Raw genomic sequence first — 18,045 nt, 5'->3', positions numbered from 1 at the left:
CCCTGTTCTTTTTACACTGTACACAAATGACTGCAGAGGCACGGAGGAAACTCCTGTCATAAAATATTCCGATGATTCAGCAATTGAAGATCTGTCCAACTCTGATGCTATTTATTTCAGTGAAATTAAAAAGTTCTTTCCTGGTGTGAGAAAAACTATCTGGATCTCAACGTATTGAAAACAAAAGAAATGTTAATAGATTTTCGGAAAGACCCCTTGCCTGTAGCTAACCTTGTTATTGATGGTCAAACAGTGGAGAGGGTCAATGAATATAGATATTTAGGGACCATCTTAGACAATAAGCTGACTTTTGACAGAAATGTTGATTCCATTCATAAGAAATGTCAATCTAGAATTTTTTGTTTACAGAAGCTTAGAAATGTTGGTATAAATTCAAATATTTTTCAAAGTTATTATCGATGTTGTATCGAGTCCGTGCTCACAGTTTCATTTATGTGCTGGTATGGAAGTTTGGGAGTGAGGAGTAAGCGTGTTTTGAACGATGTCATGAGTGTATGCAGTAAAATTGTGGGAGTGAAACAAGCTAGCATGCAAGAGCTGTATGAAAGTCGAGTGGTTAAAAAAAGCAGGCAGATAGCAACTGACGACACCCATATTTTAGCAAAGTATTATGAGCTGTTGCCATCAGGACGACGCTACAGAACTTTTAAGTTGAAATCCAGAGCTCTGAAGACTTTTATTCCACGTTCAATCCACCTTTTAAATTCTTGAGAACTGTGTGTGTGTGTGTGTGTGTGTGCGCGCGCGCACTCTCATGTGAGACGTGTGAAAGTCCGTGCATGATAGGCTGTACCTTGTTCTAATTGTGGTGTGTGTGTGTGTGTGTGTGTGTGTGTTTTACTGAGCTTAAAACGTGACAATTGGTTATAATGAATGTGCAATATGTAGGAAGAATAATGTGCAATATGCAGGATGAATGTACAGTGGAATATGTCTAATGCTAACGTTCATATTCTATATATATTTATTTAATAATTACGATGTAATAATTATTTGCAATGTTTTAAAAAGCGAATATGTGAAATGCTTTTATTTGAGAACATATGTTTATTACTCTTGTTTAATCAAGTTATCCGCGCGTGTGTGTGTGTGTGGGGAGAGGGGGTGGGGGAGGGGTGCGGGTGTGTGCTGATTATCTGGTTGTGGTTTTCCGCAATTCATCTTTATTATCTGTCTATTATAATCAATGTGCAGTATAGTAGGCTATGTTTATAATTATATTCAAATAATGTTTCTTAATTCTTTCTGTTTTTACATTAAGAATACTAGTTATTACCTGCATTGTGTGTGGATGTATGTATGAAACGATGTATGTGATATTTTTTTTTTACATTTGTATCTTCGTAATATTTGTAGGGGCTGTTGTTGGCTTTTACAGTTATGGTCTCCATGTTGTTTACTTGTCTATGTTGTGATAATGCACCTGACCAAATTTCTCCAGTTGGAGATAATAAAGTTGTTCTTATCTTATCTTATCTTACATACACACACACGCACGCACGCGCGCGCAAAACATACACACACACACACACAACCACACAAACCATAGCAGGCACATGTATGCAAACAATACAATGTACACAATGTGTAAGCCACTCGGCATTCCGTCTGATGCCTCACCTGTGTCTGGGCGCCGTTGTGTTGTGGTGTACGGTGAATAGGTTGTGCTCTCTGAAACATTGGAATTACGACACATGCTACTTCTTATCCTGATCGATCATCTTCGCTTCCTCCAAAATGAACCTATGGCACACTTCGTGATCATCGTCTTCACTCACAATGTAGAAGCGAAAACCACTTAGATCATCGTCACTTGTGTGTGTGTGTGTGTGTGTGTGTGTGTGTGTGTGTGTATGTGTGTTCACTAATCGTGGGGAGTGAAATGAAGCACACACAATAACATGAAGTCATCGTTCAATGTGTTGATGTAAGACAGGACCAGCTGATACTGCAGCTAGAGTCTTGGTCAACATCAGACAACAACCATGGCGTGGTTATAGTGGTTATGTGGAAAAGAGGACTGTTCTTCAATCTGCCCCCCAAATATAAACGTTAATCAACTAGCGTGGGTGTCAGCACCAAGGTTTGAATAACCAGACAGGGAAAGATACAGACTGATACAAACATTAACAAACAGAACAATCTCCCTCCCCCACCTCTGTCTCTCCATCTCTCTCCCTCTTCCCATCCCCCTCCTCCCGCTTTCTCTTGCCATCTCTCTCCCTTCTCCCCCCCACCTCTCTCTCTCTCAGGCTATTTTAATCTCTCTCCCTCCTCCCCCTCTCTCTTTCTATCCGTCTCTCTCTCTTTACGTATATCTCTCCACCCTTCCCCTCTCTCTTTTTCTTACCATTTCTCTCCCTGATTCTATCTCTTTCTCCCTCCATCCTCTTTCCCTTTCCATCTCTTCTCCCTCCTTCCTCCTCTCACTCCTTTCCATCCTCTCTCATTCCATCTCTTCCCCTTCTTTTCCCCTCTCTCTCTTTCCAGTCCTCTCTCTCCTTCCCTCTACCTTTCCCTTTTCCATCTCTCTCCCTCTTTCCCGTTCTCCCTTTCCATTTCTTTCAAATCATGCCCCTTTTCTTTCCATCTATCTAACTCGTTCTTTCTCTGTCTCTTTCCATCCCCCCTTCCGCCTCTCTTCCTCACCTTGAATGGGGTCTTTGCACACCTTGTTACAGCCTTCGGAACAACACTTCCTTCCTGCATAGACATGAAAAATTGTAAATCATATACATATTCGCATGGCCTCACACACACATACTCCCTACAAAGAAAGAAACACACATACATACACACACACACATACACACACGCACATACATACACAACCATACACAACCACACATGCAAGTGCGCATACACACATAGACCATACACACATAAACACAGAGAGACAGACAGACACACACACACACACACACACACAGAGCCTACACACACATAACCTACACAGATACACACACGCACAGTAAGACAAAGAAACAGAGAGAGACAGATGGGCAGAATGAACAGGACAAAAACAACAACAGCAACAGCAGCAACGACGTGCCTTTTCAGAGTTCAGTAATCCAATTCAGTACCCGGTGTTCATTTTCTCTAACTATCTGTTTATTTTCTGTTTGTGATTTGATATGTTTTGTCTTCCATTTCTGCGAAATACAGCCATATATCATGCATGCATTTGAATTACTGCTGTGTGTGAGCGATATAAATGACTTGGCTTCACTCTGCGTAAGATTCAGCGCCATATAAATAGTTTTATCATGATTATGATGATCATGATCATGCTTAGTATAACTCTTACTACTACAACTACTACTGCCACTACTACTACTACTACTATTATCATTATGATTTTGGCTACATAGTATGCTCTTTGATTTGACTATGCACAAGATTCGAGGGAATAAAAAAAAACCCACATATCTTTAGTCGTAGTAGTAGTCGTAGTAGTAATGATAGTAGTAGCAATAGTTGTTTATTATTATCATCATTATAAAAATAATTTTAAAAAGTATCATTATTATATCATTATAATATCATATTGTATCATATCATATCATATTATATCATTACTCACCTGTCTGGCACTCCGAGTCGTTGAGACAGTTGACCGCAGGATCAAACACACAGATACCCATAATAGCCGAGGGTGGGGGGCAGACTCCTGGCCTCTCAACTGTTGGCAGAAACAAATAGTGAAACATTACAGGTCTCACAGCTTTTTTCGGGGGCAGTGAGGTAATCATATCCGTTGTGTCTATGGCTCGGCATCGGAAGGCAGGACCTAATCTTTTCCATCCGCCATTTTAAACCCCTTCCCCAAACGCGTGAGGCACCCATTCACATGTGGGTGGAGTGGGTAAAAATCGGAGTGATGAGCCTTTTCGATGGACTCCTCATCAAGCAGGAACAGGCTGGCTTGAACCCTGATCACTGGTAAACACTGGGCCAGAAGTCCAACGCCTGACCGATTCTGCCACGGCGCTACCTTTCGTTACTGGGGAAGGCCATGTCTTGTATCTGGCGTACAAGCTTGAATGTGTCTTCTGCTTGTCCCATTTATGATACTCCGCGCTTCATCTTGAAGTGGGTTTTTGGGGTTTTCTGGTGCTCTGAAAAAGGCCTTAACACCTTAGGTGTGGAGTGATGGCCTAGAGGTAACGCGTCCGCCTATGAAGCGAGAGAATCTCAGTGCGCTGGTTCGAAGAATGGCTCAGCCGCCGATATTTTCTCTCCCTCCACTAGACCTTGAGTGGTGGTCTGGACGCTAGTCATTCGGATGAGACGATAAACCAAGGTCCCGTGTGCAGCATGCACTTAGCGCACGTAAAAGAACCCATGGCAACAAAAAGGTTGTTCCTGGCAAAATTATGTAGAAAAATCCACTTCGACAGGAAAAACAAATACAACTGCACGCAGGAAAAAATACAATAAAAAAAAAGAAGAAAAAGGTGGTGCTGAAGTATAGCGATGCGCTCTCCCTGGGGAGAGCAGCCCGAACTTTACACCCAGAAATCTGCTGTGATAAAAAGAAATGGAATACAAATACAAAAATGTTCTAACTTGCGTCTGGCCTGTATTGAAGGAAGAACAGGTATCACGCGGTTTCAGCTGGAGTGTCTTTCGCTGTTCCGAGGATAGGTCTAATTGCTTAATTTTGAATTCTTTCTAACTATAGGAGGCTGCTTTGACAAAGTATTGTTAGGCCTTGTCCATAATCAATCAAAGATAGAGTGATTGATAAAGCCGGAAGATGTGGTATTGTTCATTGCCTTTGGCTGCCTTTTCCTTTAAGACTGAAAGACCCTTCATGCGATTCAGAACGTGCTTTAAATATATTTTTTGAAGGTCAGCATTCTGTCAAACTGTAATCCTACGTAGTGTAGACTATCAGTTTTCTCGATCTGAATTCCGTCGAATGAGACAGCTGGTAGTGATCTGCATGCAATTTTGTTGAGACTACACAGCAACATTCAGGCTTCCCCAAGATTGATGGAAGATCCTGTTTCCTGGCACCACTGGGCAATGTTGTTCAGTTGTTTCTGGATGGCTGCATTTCTTTCTTGAGCATCTTTCGAAGTTTTCAAGAACGGGTCATCTCCCGCTAGAGTAGCACAAGCGCGACTCTTCTTGGTGTCAAACTTTATCCATACTTTAGTAGCTGCTCTATGATTTGTGGAAAATAGACTTTATTGTATGCATCTTCCAAGTCAATTGCTTCTACGAATGTTTCTTCTTTTCTTTGAATTCCTTCATTGGTCTCATATGTGAAAGATGTCACATTTCCCATGTACACTTATGCTTTGTACCCACCTTCATCTGGAGGGAGAATGTACCTCTGTTCAAGATCCCCAGCGAACTTCGTGGCTGTTATGCGTTCCATGAGCTCCCAAGCAATACTGTGCATTGTTATGATCTAGTTGCCACTTACATGACGATGATCCTTTCCTGGTGTTTGTATGGGCTTTGAAAATATGTGTGTCCAATTTATTGGCACGTCCATTGTGGAAACTGTTTTGAGATAGATTGAATGGTTTGCTTCTGTCTTCTTCAGCTCTCTTCTAAGTTCCTTGATATTCGAGTAAAGAACGTTGTCTCAAGGTGATAAATCTTGAAAAAGAAAGAAAGAAAGAAAGAAACACACCAAAAACAAAAACAACAGCTGCAAAAACAATGACAAAACACACAACAAAACAAACAAAAAGCAAACATAACATCTACAGACCTCCAGACTGATCACAGAAGAGGATCCGACGTATCATGTGATCATTAGTGCCGGGCATGACGTTCACGTGCAAGATCTCCTTCATCGTGATGATGAAGGACAGGTGCTCGGTGAAGGCTCGTCTGGTCTCCCCTTCAGTGCACCCACTTGCCTTACTGACGCACTGAATGAACTGCTCTGCAATTCTGGAATTTCGGAAAACACCAGTGGGTTATTATCCTACAGTATTGACAACACGAGGCAAAGCCTTTATGGGTCACATGTGATTCCTGCTGAACAACAACACGGAAAACCCTGGGGTGAATGGGAGGAGAGAGGGAGGGGGAAGACGGGTTAGCTGAACGTATATAGATTGAGTATTTTGTCCAACCAAGAGTTTCGTGCTGAAAATGGAACATTCTACCTTAAGCTGCTCATATCAAGGCATTTCATTGTTTTACGATCAATATGTAGATCTGTCACAGATTCAAACTTTCCCTGTCTTCATCATGACTTTCCGAGTTTGACAGATCGTTAAAACATCGCCAACACATTTCGGACGTAATATACACAATAATCACACAGAGCAGTCACATTCTTTCCACATATAATGATCGGCGGATCGGATGAGTTTTACTATTCCGAACGTTTCGATCACGATGTCTTCTTCATGACTCAAGTCAGTATGACCTGAGGTGTGCACAGTACCAGTCACTGACTGTTTATCCAAACCCCATTGTAGCAATCCGTGAAAACGCGCACGCGTAGTGCGAGCTAAGTTTAACTACTGAACCCAACTAGTCAAAACGCGAGATGATCTGTTGATTTTGATGACCGTTCGTGGGCATTATGCAGCAAGTGATGAAACCTATACACAAATCATTCTCTTAATAAAATTTAATGGATTCTTCACCTCATTCTAGTAAGATGCTATCGCAAATAATTGGGCGTGCTTGATAATGAATATGCATGAAACATCTACGCAATTGTGAGACCACTCGGGTGAATGTAGAATGTATGAGACCTTCACACTTTGTGTGAAACACAATGGCCTTTCTATGTCTTAACCCATATTCTAAAATATAATGATTTAGGTGAGTGAGATCCGTTTAAATAATCCCATCATACATTCATACTGATATCCCATTATTTGGCAGACACATGCATCAACGTAACTTCCCTACGAAGTAGAATTTATCTCAACTGAAAATGATAAAATATTTGCTAGTAATCAGTGTGTCAGCATGCCTTATAAAATTTATGTGAACAAGAAAAAGGCAAAAGTAATCTGGCTGTGGAAACATTCTGGTTTCTTTATGATTTTTTGTGCCCTTCTCAGAAATGCATCATTATTATAATTAGAAGGTGCGGAAAGAATTTATTTTTTTCATACTTTTAAGCCAAATTTGGCGTCAACATGTCATGGGAAAATGAATTCGTAAATGTTTACTACACAGACACAGGCACAGACACAGACACACAAACATGCGCGCATGGACAACCAAACAATGGAATAACGCGGTTATTGTATTGCCAAATATAAAACCATGCAGTCGTCATATACATGGTTTTGAGATACAAAGAATAACATTACTTTGCAAGCATATTGTTAATTACTATGACTGTCATTGACAATGTCAAGAGTCGATAGAGACAGCGATACTAATCCAAACACAGTCATCACGATGAATTTTTCGAAAAGCTTAGAAAAATAGCTACATTACCATTGATGTTTTGAGGGGACGAATATAACCACAGCAGCTTTGGCATTCCACCTTGCATTTTTCTTACTTCAGTTAGAGAGAGAGCAAGAGAGAGCGAGAGAGAGAGAGAGAGAGTGTACGATTTCTCAGGTTTGAGTGTAGATTCTGTTCTATATCGTAGTTTGTTTTTGTTTTCGTTCTTTTTTATATCATTATAGGCCAACTAAGTCAGTCATCCATGCAATATTTTGACTTGTACCCCTTCCCCCGCACCACAAATGCTTGTAAACAGATGTGGGTGGGATTTATGCCACATAACTATCGCCGTGCGTACCAATATACCTACTGGCAAACCATGCTGTCAGGGTGCATATCTGGAGAATAGATGAGGTATCCAAAGTAACCACCACAGGAAGTCATTACACGATGGTCAGTTAGGTTGTAGCACTTGTCTGGGCCATGGGACAGACTTGTGATGTACCCTGCAATGAATTACATCTCCATAAAAATAAGGTCTCCCAACCACCAGTTTGCCATGGATTTATCAAATATAAGGAACAATCAGTTTACTGCTGGTTTTCAGCAAAAACACTTTTAAGCAATGCATCACCTGCTCCTGAAAGAAATAAAATTTATGTTTAATAAGTTCCATTCGATTTCATCTTGTGTACTGGCTGAAATAAAATTGGTTTCAAACGTCACGGAGAATTAAACAAACAAACAAAAAAAGGTTTGAAATTCTAGAAAGCCCACGGATGCTTTACATCATTACTGTAAATTATATGTAAAGAAACATACACCACCACTGTTATTGGCGTGACACAAATTGAAAACCTTTAATGTGCACATACCATGACACTGTCTGGATTCCTCATACATGCCGTAGGTCCGGTTTGCCAAAATTTGAGACACATTCTGAGAGTCACACTGTACACCCACAGATTTCAAAACCGACAAGACGTGGCCAGTCCTCTTAATGGAAGCTCTGGAAATCAGAACAAAAGACATGCATGCGAGAATATCTAAGCAATTGGATCGGATGTTATTGTACTAACTGGAAAATAATCTAAAAATGATGGAAAATGAAGAGCGAACGTTGCGTAGATTAGAGTCTAGTGTCTATAGAGTATTGGCCAGTGGAGGAATATTGTTAATGTCTGTAAATCCACACATTATAAGTGTTATCAGGCGTGTGTTTCTTTTGTCTTACATTCAATGCACAATTACAACTGAAATTCAAAGAAACAAAATCCACCTGCACTTCCTTCTCCCTCCCACTTTCCTGCAAGTTCCTAGTACTGGTTTTGCACAAGCTACCGTTGATATTTCATCATACAGAATGCCTGGTTACTTGGTTACAGACTGGAAATATACACAACACTGCCTTGGGGTCAGTACTTTCTCAGTGTCTTATTTTTCTGATCTTGTCCCCAGCCTATCAACTTTCACGCCCCTGAAACGATTTCAAAATACAAAATAACACCCTTTATTAAATTCTGAGAGAAACCTTCAATTTTCTGCACAGAACACGTATGTCAAGCCAAAAATAAATGCATGTTCATTGCATTAAACATTCCATGCATCTTCTTGTTTTGGGCCTCTACCCCACCCACCTACCGTCATTCATCAGAATCCATTTTAAAAGAATAAAAGAAAACACTTCATCAAATTCTGACAGAATCCTGTAATTTTCTGCCAAGAACATGTGTCAAGTCAGAAGCAAATGCATACTGATGGCATCGTTGTAAACTCACGTGCAGGGGTTGGGAGGATAGTTAGCATGCCATTGGTCATCGCCTTCAGGGGACGGGGACGGAGACAACCAAGGAGATGAGGACATAGTGGTAGGACGGGGTGAGGAAGGCCACCAGTAGGGTGGTGACGTGGTGTTGGGATGGGGGGAGGAGGACCACGAAGCAGGTGGAGACATGGTGTTGGGATGGGGGGAGGAGGACCACGAAGGAGGTGGAGACATGGTGTTGGGATGGGGGGAGGAGGACCACGAAGGAGGTGGAGACATGGTGTTGGGATGGGGGGAGGAGGACCACGAAGGAGGTGGAGACATGGTGTTGGGATGGGGGGAGGAGGACCACGAAACAGGTGGAGACATGGTGTTGGGATGGGGGGAGGAGGACCACGAAGGAGGTGGAGACATGGTGTTGGGATGGTGGGAGGAGGACCACGAAGGAGGTGGAGACATGGTGTTGGGATGGTGGGAGGAGGACCACGAAGGAGGTGGAGACATGGTGTTGGGATGGGGGGAGGAGGACCACGAAGGAGGTGGAGACATGGTGTTGGGATGGGGGGAGGAGGACCACGAAGGAGGTGGAGACATGGTGTTGGGATGGGGGGAGGAGGACCACGAAGGAGGTGGAGACATGGTGTTGGGATGGGGGGAGGAGGACCACGAAGCAGGTGGAGACATGGTGTTGGGATGGGGGGAGGAGGACCACGAAGCAGGTGGAGACATGGTGTTGGGATGGGGGGAGGAGGACCACGAAGCAGGTGGAGACATGGTGTTGGGATGGGGGGAGGAGGACCACGAAGCAGGTGGAGACATGGTGTTGTGTTGGGGCGAGAAGGAAGTCCAAGAAGGTGGAGACGTGGTGGTGTGGCCCATGGGAATATACTGGGCGATGAAGACGAGGGTTTCTGAATTATTACACATAGCAGCGCTGCCCAGTTCCACTGGGAATTTCAGACTGGATTCTGTAACATCACATTTACAGAATTGGGAAAAATGATGCCACTGATGATGACTGACAATGACAATGATGACGTGTATTAATAACAATGTAGCCCATGTCTTTAAGTCAACGGCAGACATTAAATACAATGCTGCCATACATCCTCTCTCTCTCTCTCTTTCTCTCTTTTTCTCTCTTTGTATCGTCCTCTCTCTTTTACAAAAAAATAAATGTTTCCTCTTATTAGCTCCAATACATTCAACACCTACCACACTCACGTAATTCTTCGCACTGTCTTCATGTTTTTCCTTTTTTGAATCACTTGTGTAAACAAAGTGAGTCTATGTTTTAACCCGGTGTTTGATTGCGCGTGTGTGTGTGTGTGTGTGTGTGTGTGTGTGTGCGTGCGTGCGTGCGTGCGTGCATGCATGCGTGCGTGCGTGCGTGCGTGCGTGCGTGTGTGTGTGTCTGTGGTAAACTTTAACATTGACATTTTCTCTGCAAATACTTTGTCAGTTGACACCAAATTTGGCATAAAAAGAGGAAAAATTCAGTTCTTTCTAGTCATCTTGTTTAAAACAATATTGCACCTCTGGGATGGGCACAAAAATATAAAAAAGAAGCCAAATTATATGCAAACTGCATTTACTGTTATATTTATATTTTTTTTATTCTCCAAACTTGGCACTTTGATCTGATATTCTGACACAACAACAATAGCAGTCATTATTATCATTTTTTGTTCAAACAGGAACTTCTTTTGCTAAGCATGGAAGTTTTATTTATTTTGCAAACATTTTGGTGCAGATAGTAAAAAAGGAAAATTAATCTGTAATTAATGATAGGGGACTTAATTTGCTTTAAACTGATCTTTCTCATCTTAAACATTAAATTTTGAAATTATACTCAATACATAAAAAGCTTGTGTGTTTTACTCTCAGTGTACAGGGCTTTCACTATGTTCATTCGCCCAAGTGGTCTTTTTCGGAAAATACTAAAATAAATACGACAAGTGGACTTTATAGATCTATTGGCTGAGCCCTGAAGGTCATGGGCAAAAATCAATTGCGTACACATATTCATACACATTCAAAGCGCGTGCTCATATTCTTCGGGGACGTGAAGGATGCCATTTTGTTTCAAGTTGTTGACCTGCCCGTTCAATCCTATATTCAATCGACAATACACGATAACATGTGATGGAAAGTTGGAGAAAGAGATCGTTAAATATTTATACAGAGAAAGATTTGTGAACGCCTCATCACTTACTGGATTATGCCCCAAACTGCCATCAAAATATCCACAGAATCAGTCAGAATTCACAGTTAAAAATTGTAAACCATGAGAGTTAATACCCTTGAATTGATGAAACGTAAAAATTTCCAGTCTTGACTTTTCTCAAAATGAAGTCCTTTTCACTTCATGCGATGTTTAGAAGTACTTGTACTTGGCTCTACATGTTATTAGTTTAACAAAATACTCAATTTTCATATCAACTTTAAAACTATAAAACTAGAATGAACATAAAAGAGAAATTGAATTGACCGTGTCGTACTACATTCCCGGTGGGTGTAAACTAAACTTGTACATCTATCTAGATCTAGAGAAAATGGCTAAATGTTGCAGTGTGATTGCGGCGATAGCCACGTCTCCTTTACCGCGGACTTAAAAAGATTTTTTTTTATTGCCCTTAAAGATTTTCTGAATGATCAAGATACACCAGAATAATATGATTTAAACAGCGTTCTCACTGCGAATACCACAATTGATTTACTGCCCTTTAAAAAAAGTATGTTCAAATATTAAATTTCAGAACGTCAGTTAAGGAGCCACGATAGTGTAATGGGTAAGACAGTTTCTACTCACCTGAATCTGGTTAGGACTTTAAAAAAAAAAAAAAAATTTTAACCCAAAGCTTTATAATAACAAATACAGAACACATTTTAACGATTAGATTTTTTTTAAAGTGTATCACAAGTGAGTCTTGAAGGCCTTGCCTCTCTTGTCTTTTTGGCTCTTGACTTCTTTGGTTTGATATGAATAGGATGCTTTACCAGGAATCGAGATACATTTCTGTTCTTATTTCTACTCTTAAGACATTCAAGAACATTAAGAAAAATAAAGTTGAAAGCAAACTTTTCAGACCAATCCCAAGGACTGCAAAATACTGTTCGTAATATATGCGATTTAAGTCACAGGCTTGCCACAACCTGAACCATTAGCTAGGCAGAAGGAACTATTCTTCTATGAGGACAGAGAAGCTGGTAGATAAACAGCACGTCACCGAGATTGAACAGACAGGAAGACAAGATACCACAGTTGTCAGTGCAGAAATAAAAAAGTCCAAATTTCAGTCTCACCTGGGCAGACGCGTCGCACGTCTATTCCTTTCGCCTGCTGGTGTACAAAACTCTGATTCTGGTGTGTCCTTCGGTGGATCTGACTCACACTGCAGCTTCGGTTCTGGGTGTGCAGAATCAGTGCTGCACACTTGATCGTGTTGGCGTAGTGTCTGAAGATATAAATCATCGTTACAGTTTGGTTAGTTATTTTGTACAGAAGACTATATACTCCTTGACACTATCTGATTGCCCCCCCTCCACCCTCAACAGAAGACAGGATTACAAAATTTGACGAAGCTGTTCTAGGCAGGTAAAACATTCTGACTATGAATAATCTCAGGTCTTGAGGTGTTGGTATCACACTTAGCTTATGAATTAAAAACTAGGTCACCATCATTCTTTTAAGTGATTAACCACACAAGTCAGTGTTAGTGATTGCATGGTTCCCATCAAATGTTAATCCAACATACATTTCTATTTAACTGTCAAGCACTGGCATAGCAAGGAAACATGACCCTTGTCAAATAATGATAATTACAATTATACTTTCATAGCAATGTGGAGATAGCAAATGAATGTGCTTGTATACCAGTCATTCATATGCACACATAACGCCAACCAACAGGAGCAAAATTAAGGGAGAGAAAGAAAGAGGCGAAAAAAAGCTGTAGGCTGGAATAGGGGGAAAACTACTTTGGAAAGAGGTGGGCTCTTTGGCCATACTTGAATGAGCTGAGTGAAGGGATCTGACGATGGGAAAGAGGGAACTCGATCCAAGTATTTGGGCCAGAGACAGAGACAGAGGGAAAGCTCAATGTGAACTGTTTGAAACTGGGAATGTAGAATGCAGAATCAAGAATTATTCTAAAGCTGATTGTAGACAGACGGGTAGAGAGGTGTAAATGGGCTTGTGAGATTAGGAGAAAGACAGAGAGAGAGAGAGAGAGAGAGAGAGAGAGAGAGAGAGAGAGAGAAGGTGAAGGGGAGGGGTAATGGTGTAGGAGTGAGAGAGAACTTGATATGGGCTTATCTGTCACACTCACAGGCAAGCTTCCTGCTCATTGTCAGCTTTCATCAGCTGGCTGTAGGTCACTGAGCAATTCCGGGACATCACTTTCTGCACTTCTTGCCAGGTAGGGCACCCACCTGCACACCAGACATGGTACTTGTATAACTTCATTTATATCAAGTTACTGTATTTGTAACAGCAGGAAAAAACACGCTGACCATGCCGTTCTGATGCATGAAACAACAAAGAAAGCAAAGCATGCCACACAGACATAGGACTTCTTACATGTCACGTGGCCTGTTTCCTGATTACCAAGTGCAGACTGCTGAACATAAACCATGGCCTTGTTCATCGCATTATTACATAATGAGGATGTTGGATGCTGGGTGAATGACTGCAACAGCTCACAGCATTCCAGGCATTACCATCAAGGCATCTTTTGGTCGTCTGAAAGTGTTGGTTTCTATGGCCAACAGCCTCGTGTGTTCTTCATATTATGATTACAGTTCCATACAACTGAAAATCAATAAACTACAAAAAAATAGTTCAGAATGCAAACGTTTATCACCGACACGAGATCTAAACCACTCTGAAAGCAACTATAAATTTTCAAAGATAAATATCTTACAAAAACATCTGACTAACAGAGGTTAGGTATTGCGGAGAGAGTAGAAGTGGGTTGATTCACGACACTGATACAGAGCAAGTGATGCCATGATTGTTAAGTGAGTCTGATGGCTGACAAAGGGCAATGTTGATATTGCAAGCGGTGTCTGGTCTATGATTTATTCCACTCAATGTTCAACCCTGACCTTGGAGCTGAAACTGAAACTGAATCTGAAATAGACTTCAGAGTAATGTGCATCATCAATGGTCAAACTTATGAAAGCTTTATCACTCCATGTTTGAGGAAATTGCATTGTATTGTATTGTATTGTATTGTGTTGTATTTCTCTATTTTGTCACAACAGATTTCTCTGTGTGAAATTCGGGCTGTTCTCCCCAGGGAGATCGCGTCACTACATTGAGAGCACCACCCATTTTAATCACCATCTTAATCATTTTTCCTGCCTGCAGTTTTTTTTTAATTTGTTTTTCCGATGGAAGTGGATTTTTCTACAAAATTTTGCCAGGGACAACCCTTTTGTTACCATGGGTTCTTTACGTGTGCTAAGTGCATGCTTGACGCAAACATTTTGAAAAACTATCGACCAGTTTCTAATCTTCCATTTATGTCCAAACTCCTTGAAAAAGCTGTCCTCAAACAGCTCAACAACTACCTTTGTTTCAACAATCTCATCCACCCATTTCAGTCTGCCTATCGCGCTGACCACAGCACCGAAACCACTCTCCTCCATTCTGAACAATCTACTGATAGCGTCCGACTCAGGAAAAATTTCCCTTCTTACTCTTCTCAACTTGTCAGCCACCTTTGACACGATAGACCATTCAATCCTTCTTTCCCATCTTCATTTTACATTTGGTATCAACGGCACTGTTCTAAACTGGTTCAAATCTTATCTCACTGATCGATTCCAGTCTGTCATTGTTGATCATTTCCAATCTGAACCCATTAAAATCGAACATGGAGTCCCACAGGGATCTGTTTTAGGCCCAGTGCTCTTCACACTGTACACTGCTCCTCTTGCTGAAATTATCAACTGCCATAATATCAGTCATCATTCTTATGCTGATGACACTCAACTTCACAAGAGTGATACCCCTGAAAAAATTGTTATCGCTCTTGCAAGAAACATCCAACTGCTTCCTGGACATTCAAAACTGGATGACTCGAAATAAGTTACAATTGAATGCGGACAAAACTGAAGCAATAATCATAGGAACTAAACAAAAACTGTCTTCCATCACAACTGACACAATCAAACTTGACAGTATATCCATCCCTCTTTCCACGTCAGTCAGGAACCTCGGTGTTGTCCTTGACAATACACTGTCCATGCAAAAATTTATCAGTCAGACATGTCAGAAAGAAAAGATCTGAGCACATCACTCCTCTTTTGCAACATCTCCACTGGTTCCCTGTCTCACACCAAATAAAGCACAAGATCAGCACTCTATGTTATAGATGCATTCACAAAACTGCCCCTTCCTATCTCTGCGGCTGCCTTCACCTCTACGCTCCATCTCGCTCACTACGATCGGCTTCGGATCCACTCTGTTTATGCATACCCAGATTCAAACACTTGACTGTTGGCCGCCGTTCTTTCTCTGTCTCTGGACCTTGCAATTGGAATAACTTCCTCTTTTTGCTTCGTCAAGTCTCCACACTCAGCTCTTTCAAGTCTGGCCTTAAAACCCACCTCTTCCCAAAATAGCCTCCCTTGCCTGCCCTTCCTTGTCTTTAGTTTCTAGTTTTAGAGTTATGCATGCGTGTGAATGACTGGTGCGAAAGCGCTTTGATTTGTCTCTGCACAAGATTCAGCACTATATAAATACCATTATTATTATTATTATTGCACACAGGAAATTGTTTTATCGTCTCATACAAATGATCATCAGAATGGAACCTCATAACAAATATCATCACATGAATCCACAACAGTGGTTGATTATTTAACGATAATATGGGGAGATGTCATGCCTCAAAACTTGGACAAATCTAACTTAGGTTCTGAAGACCATATAAGCTTAATGGGAGGTCAATACGCATGCACAGTTTTGTCAAAGCAGGCGAACAAAACTTGCTCTAGGTGGACATCACTGGGCCATTTGGAATTTGCATATTAGATTTATATGGCGGCAAAACATAGACCGTCTACAGCTGGACTGATTCCATCAACAGACCCTGCACTACAATAGCAACGGTGGCAGGACAAAGTAATCAATACAGAAATTCTTGTCAGGACTAAATCTGTCTCTATCAAGACAATAATGCTATGGTGTAACATCTCTGCTGCTGAACGTATCAACACCACACAGGACAGAGTATGCTGGTGTACTCTTACAAGGAAAGCATCAAAGATACTTGAAGAAGAATATCGCAGCAAAGCTCAGGCAGCCACAGAACATTGCCACAGTGAGACATCCTACAACATCAGTAGAATTCCAGTGCCATGTGTGCATTCAACATTGTAAATCCAGATTTGGCCTTCTAAGCCACTCCATTGTGCACAGATGGGTACAAAGTCACGTCTTCTTTTAGACCAAGGGACAACCATGGTCTTGATGTTGTCTTTGTCTTTGCAGAACAACTGCCACTGTCTTGTTTCGTTCAAGTTAGCACTTCAATTGTTGTTTTCTTGTTTTTTTGTTTTGCGCTTGTGTTATCCAGGAATTTTCCAACCCCTTTCCTTGAGATTAGGTCATGGAAGGATTATGAGACAGATACCGACGCACATGCTCACACTATCAAATCCTCTATGAATTGACTATAAATAACGTTATAAAAACATAATAGGTTGGCTGATTGCTTAATGCATCTGTAGTCTGCTAAAAACAAAACAAAACAAAAACAAAAAACCCCAAACAATATATCAGTAATGCCAGTACATTTATATGATGAAAATAAGATATAAACAAATTGCCTATGCACTGCATGTATGACAGTTACTCACTGGCAGGGCACTTGAGCACTTTCTCAATCAGAGGGATATTGGAGATGTTATCGCTGTGTCGCAAGGTGTAGATCAGCTGAAGGTAGCGGCGCCAGACGGCGTTCACGGCAGACAGGGGGCATCTGTCCTGGTCCAGCTTGCTGGACACACACTCCATGGCACTGTCGTACCACCAGCTGTATACAGAAAGAAAGATGTTGATTTCTTGTCTTCAAGTGATTTTAGACACATTTGCTCCCATCTCCTGAAACTCCTTAACAAATGTACACTTATATTGAACTTCATACATACACATCCATACACACACAATCACATGCACAATGGCAAATCCACACATACAAGTTCATTTATAAATAGTTCTTTTTCCGTTCATTTCGTTATCTTAATTATACATAATATAATCACTTGATAAATCTGAAGACTTATTTTCAGATCTTCAAATTTGAAGATGTTACTCGTCTCTCCCACTCTCCTCACTGGCTACCAGTTTCAAAACAGAATTGAATACAAGCTTCCTGTTCTGACGTTTCCTGCCCTCTCAAGCTCTGGTCCTCGCTACCTCTCTGACCTCCTTGGAGTGCACATTCCAACTTGTCACCTTCGTTCTATTTCGGATACCAGCCTACTGAAAATCTCTGTTATGAAGAAGAAGGAACAAGGTCAGAGATCTTTCTCTTTTCAGGCCCCCTCATTGTGGAACCAACTGCCAGAATATTTGCGACATTCTGTCTCGCTGAAATATTTTAGGCCCGCTCTGAAAACACATCTTTTCCAACAACGGCATCCTTTCAGTGCTGTTCTTGGCTTATTGTGGGGAAGCTGTTTGCTTCAGGAAGCTGGGGGTGAGGGAGGGGGTGTATTGAGAAAGTAGGTGGGGAGTGGGGGACAAATGTAAGGTGCTTTGAGCAGTATTTCCGGAGAAACATGCTATATAAATGTCAACTATTATAACTATTATTATCATTGTTATCATTATCATTATCATCTTTATCATATAA

The 18,045-nt window shown here is 41.2% G+C and overlaps 1 protein-coding gene across 4 annotated transcripts in view; it reads right to left on the bottom strand.

Moving 5' to 3' along the window:
- LOC143300741 (uncharacterized) overlaps positions 1-18,045 on the bottom strand; it is a 105,167-nt gene that overhangs the window by 24,302 nt on the left and 62,820 nt on the right. For all 4 annotated transcript variants that reach the window (XM_076614638.1, XM_076614666.1, XM_076614657.1 and 1 more), the window contains 10 exons: positions 17,048-17,223; positions 13,507-13,609; positions 12,482-12,633; positions 9,189-10,143; positions 8,286-8,419; positions 7,781-7,916; positions 5,753-5,937; positions 3,605-3,703; positions 2,671-2,724; positions 1,642-1,692 (listed from right to left, as the gene is read on the bottom strand). In XM_076614638.1, the coding sequence (XP_076470753.1) occupies positions 1,642-1,692; positions 2,671-2,724; positions 3,605-3,703; positions 5,753-5,937; positions 7,781-7,916; positions 8,286-8,419; positions 9,189-10,143; positions 12,482-12,633; positions 13,507-13,609; positions 17,048-17,223 (2,045 nt within the window). The remainder of the gene's footprint in view (positions 1-1,641; positions 1,693-2,670; positions 2,725-3,604; positions 3,704-5,752; positions 5,938-7,780; positions 7,917-8,285; positions 8,420-9,188; positions 10,144-12,481; positions 12,634-13,506; positions 13,610-17,047; positions 17,224-18,045) is intronic.

Source organism: Babylonia areolata, chromosome 2 (assembly GCF_041734735.1).
Source record: "Babylonia areolata isolate BAREFJ2019XMU chromosome 2, ASM4173473v1, whole genome shotgun sequence".
Lineage (NCBI taxonomy): Eukaryota > Metazoa > Mollusca > Gastropoda > Neogastropoda > Buccinidae > Babylonia > Babylonia areolata.
The sequence above is the reverse complement of the archived record's forward strand: the minus strand, read 5'-3'. Positions and strand labels throughout refer to the sequence as shown.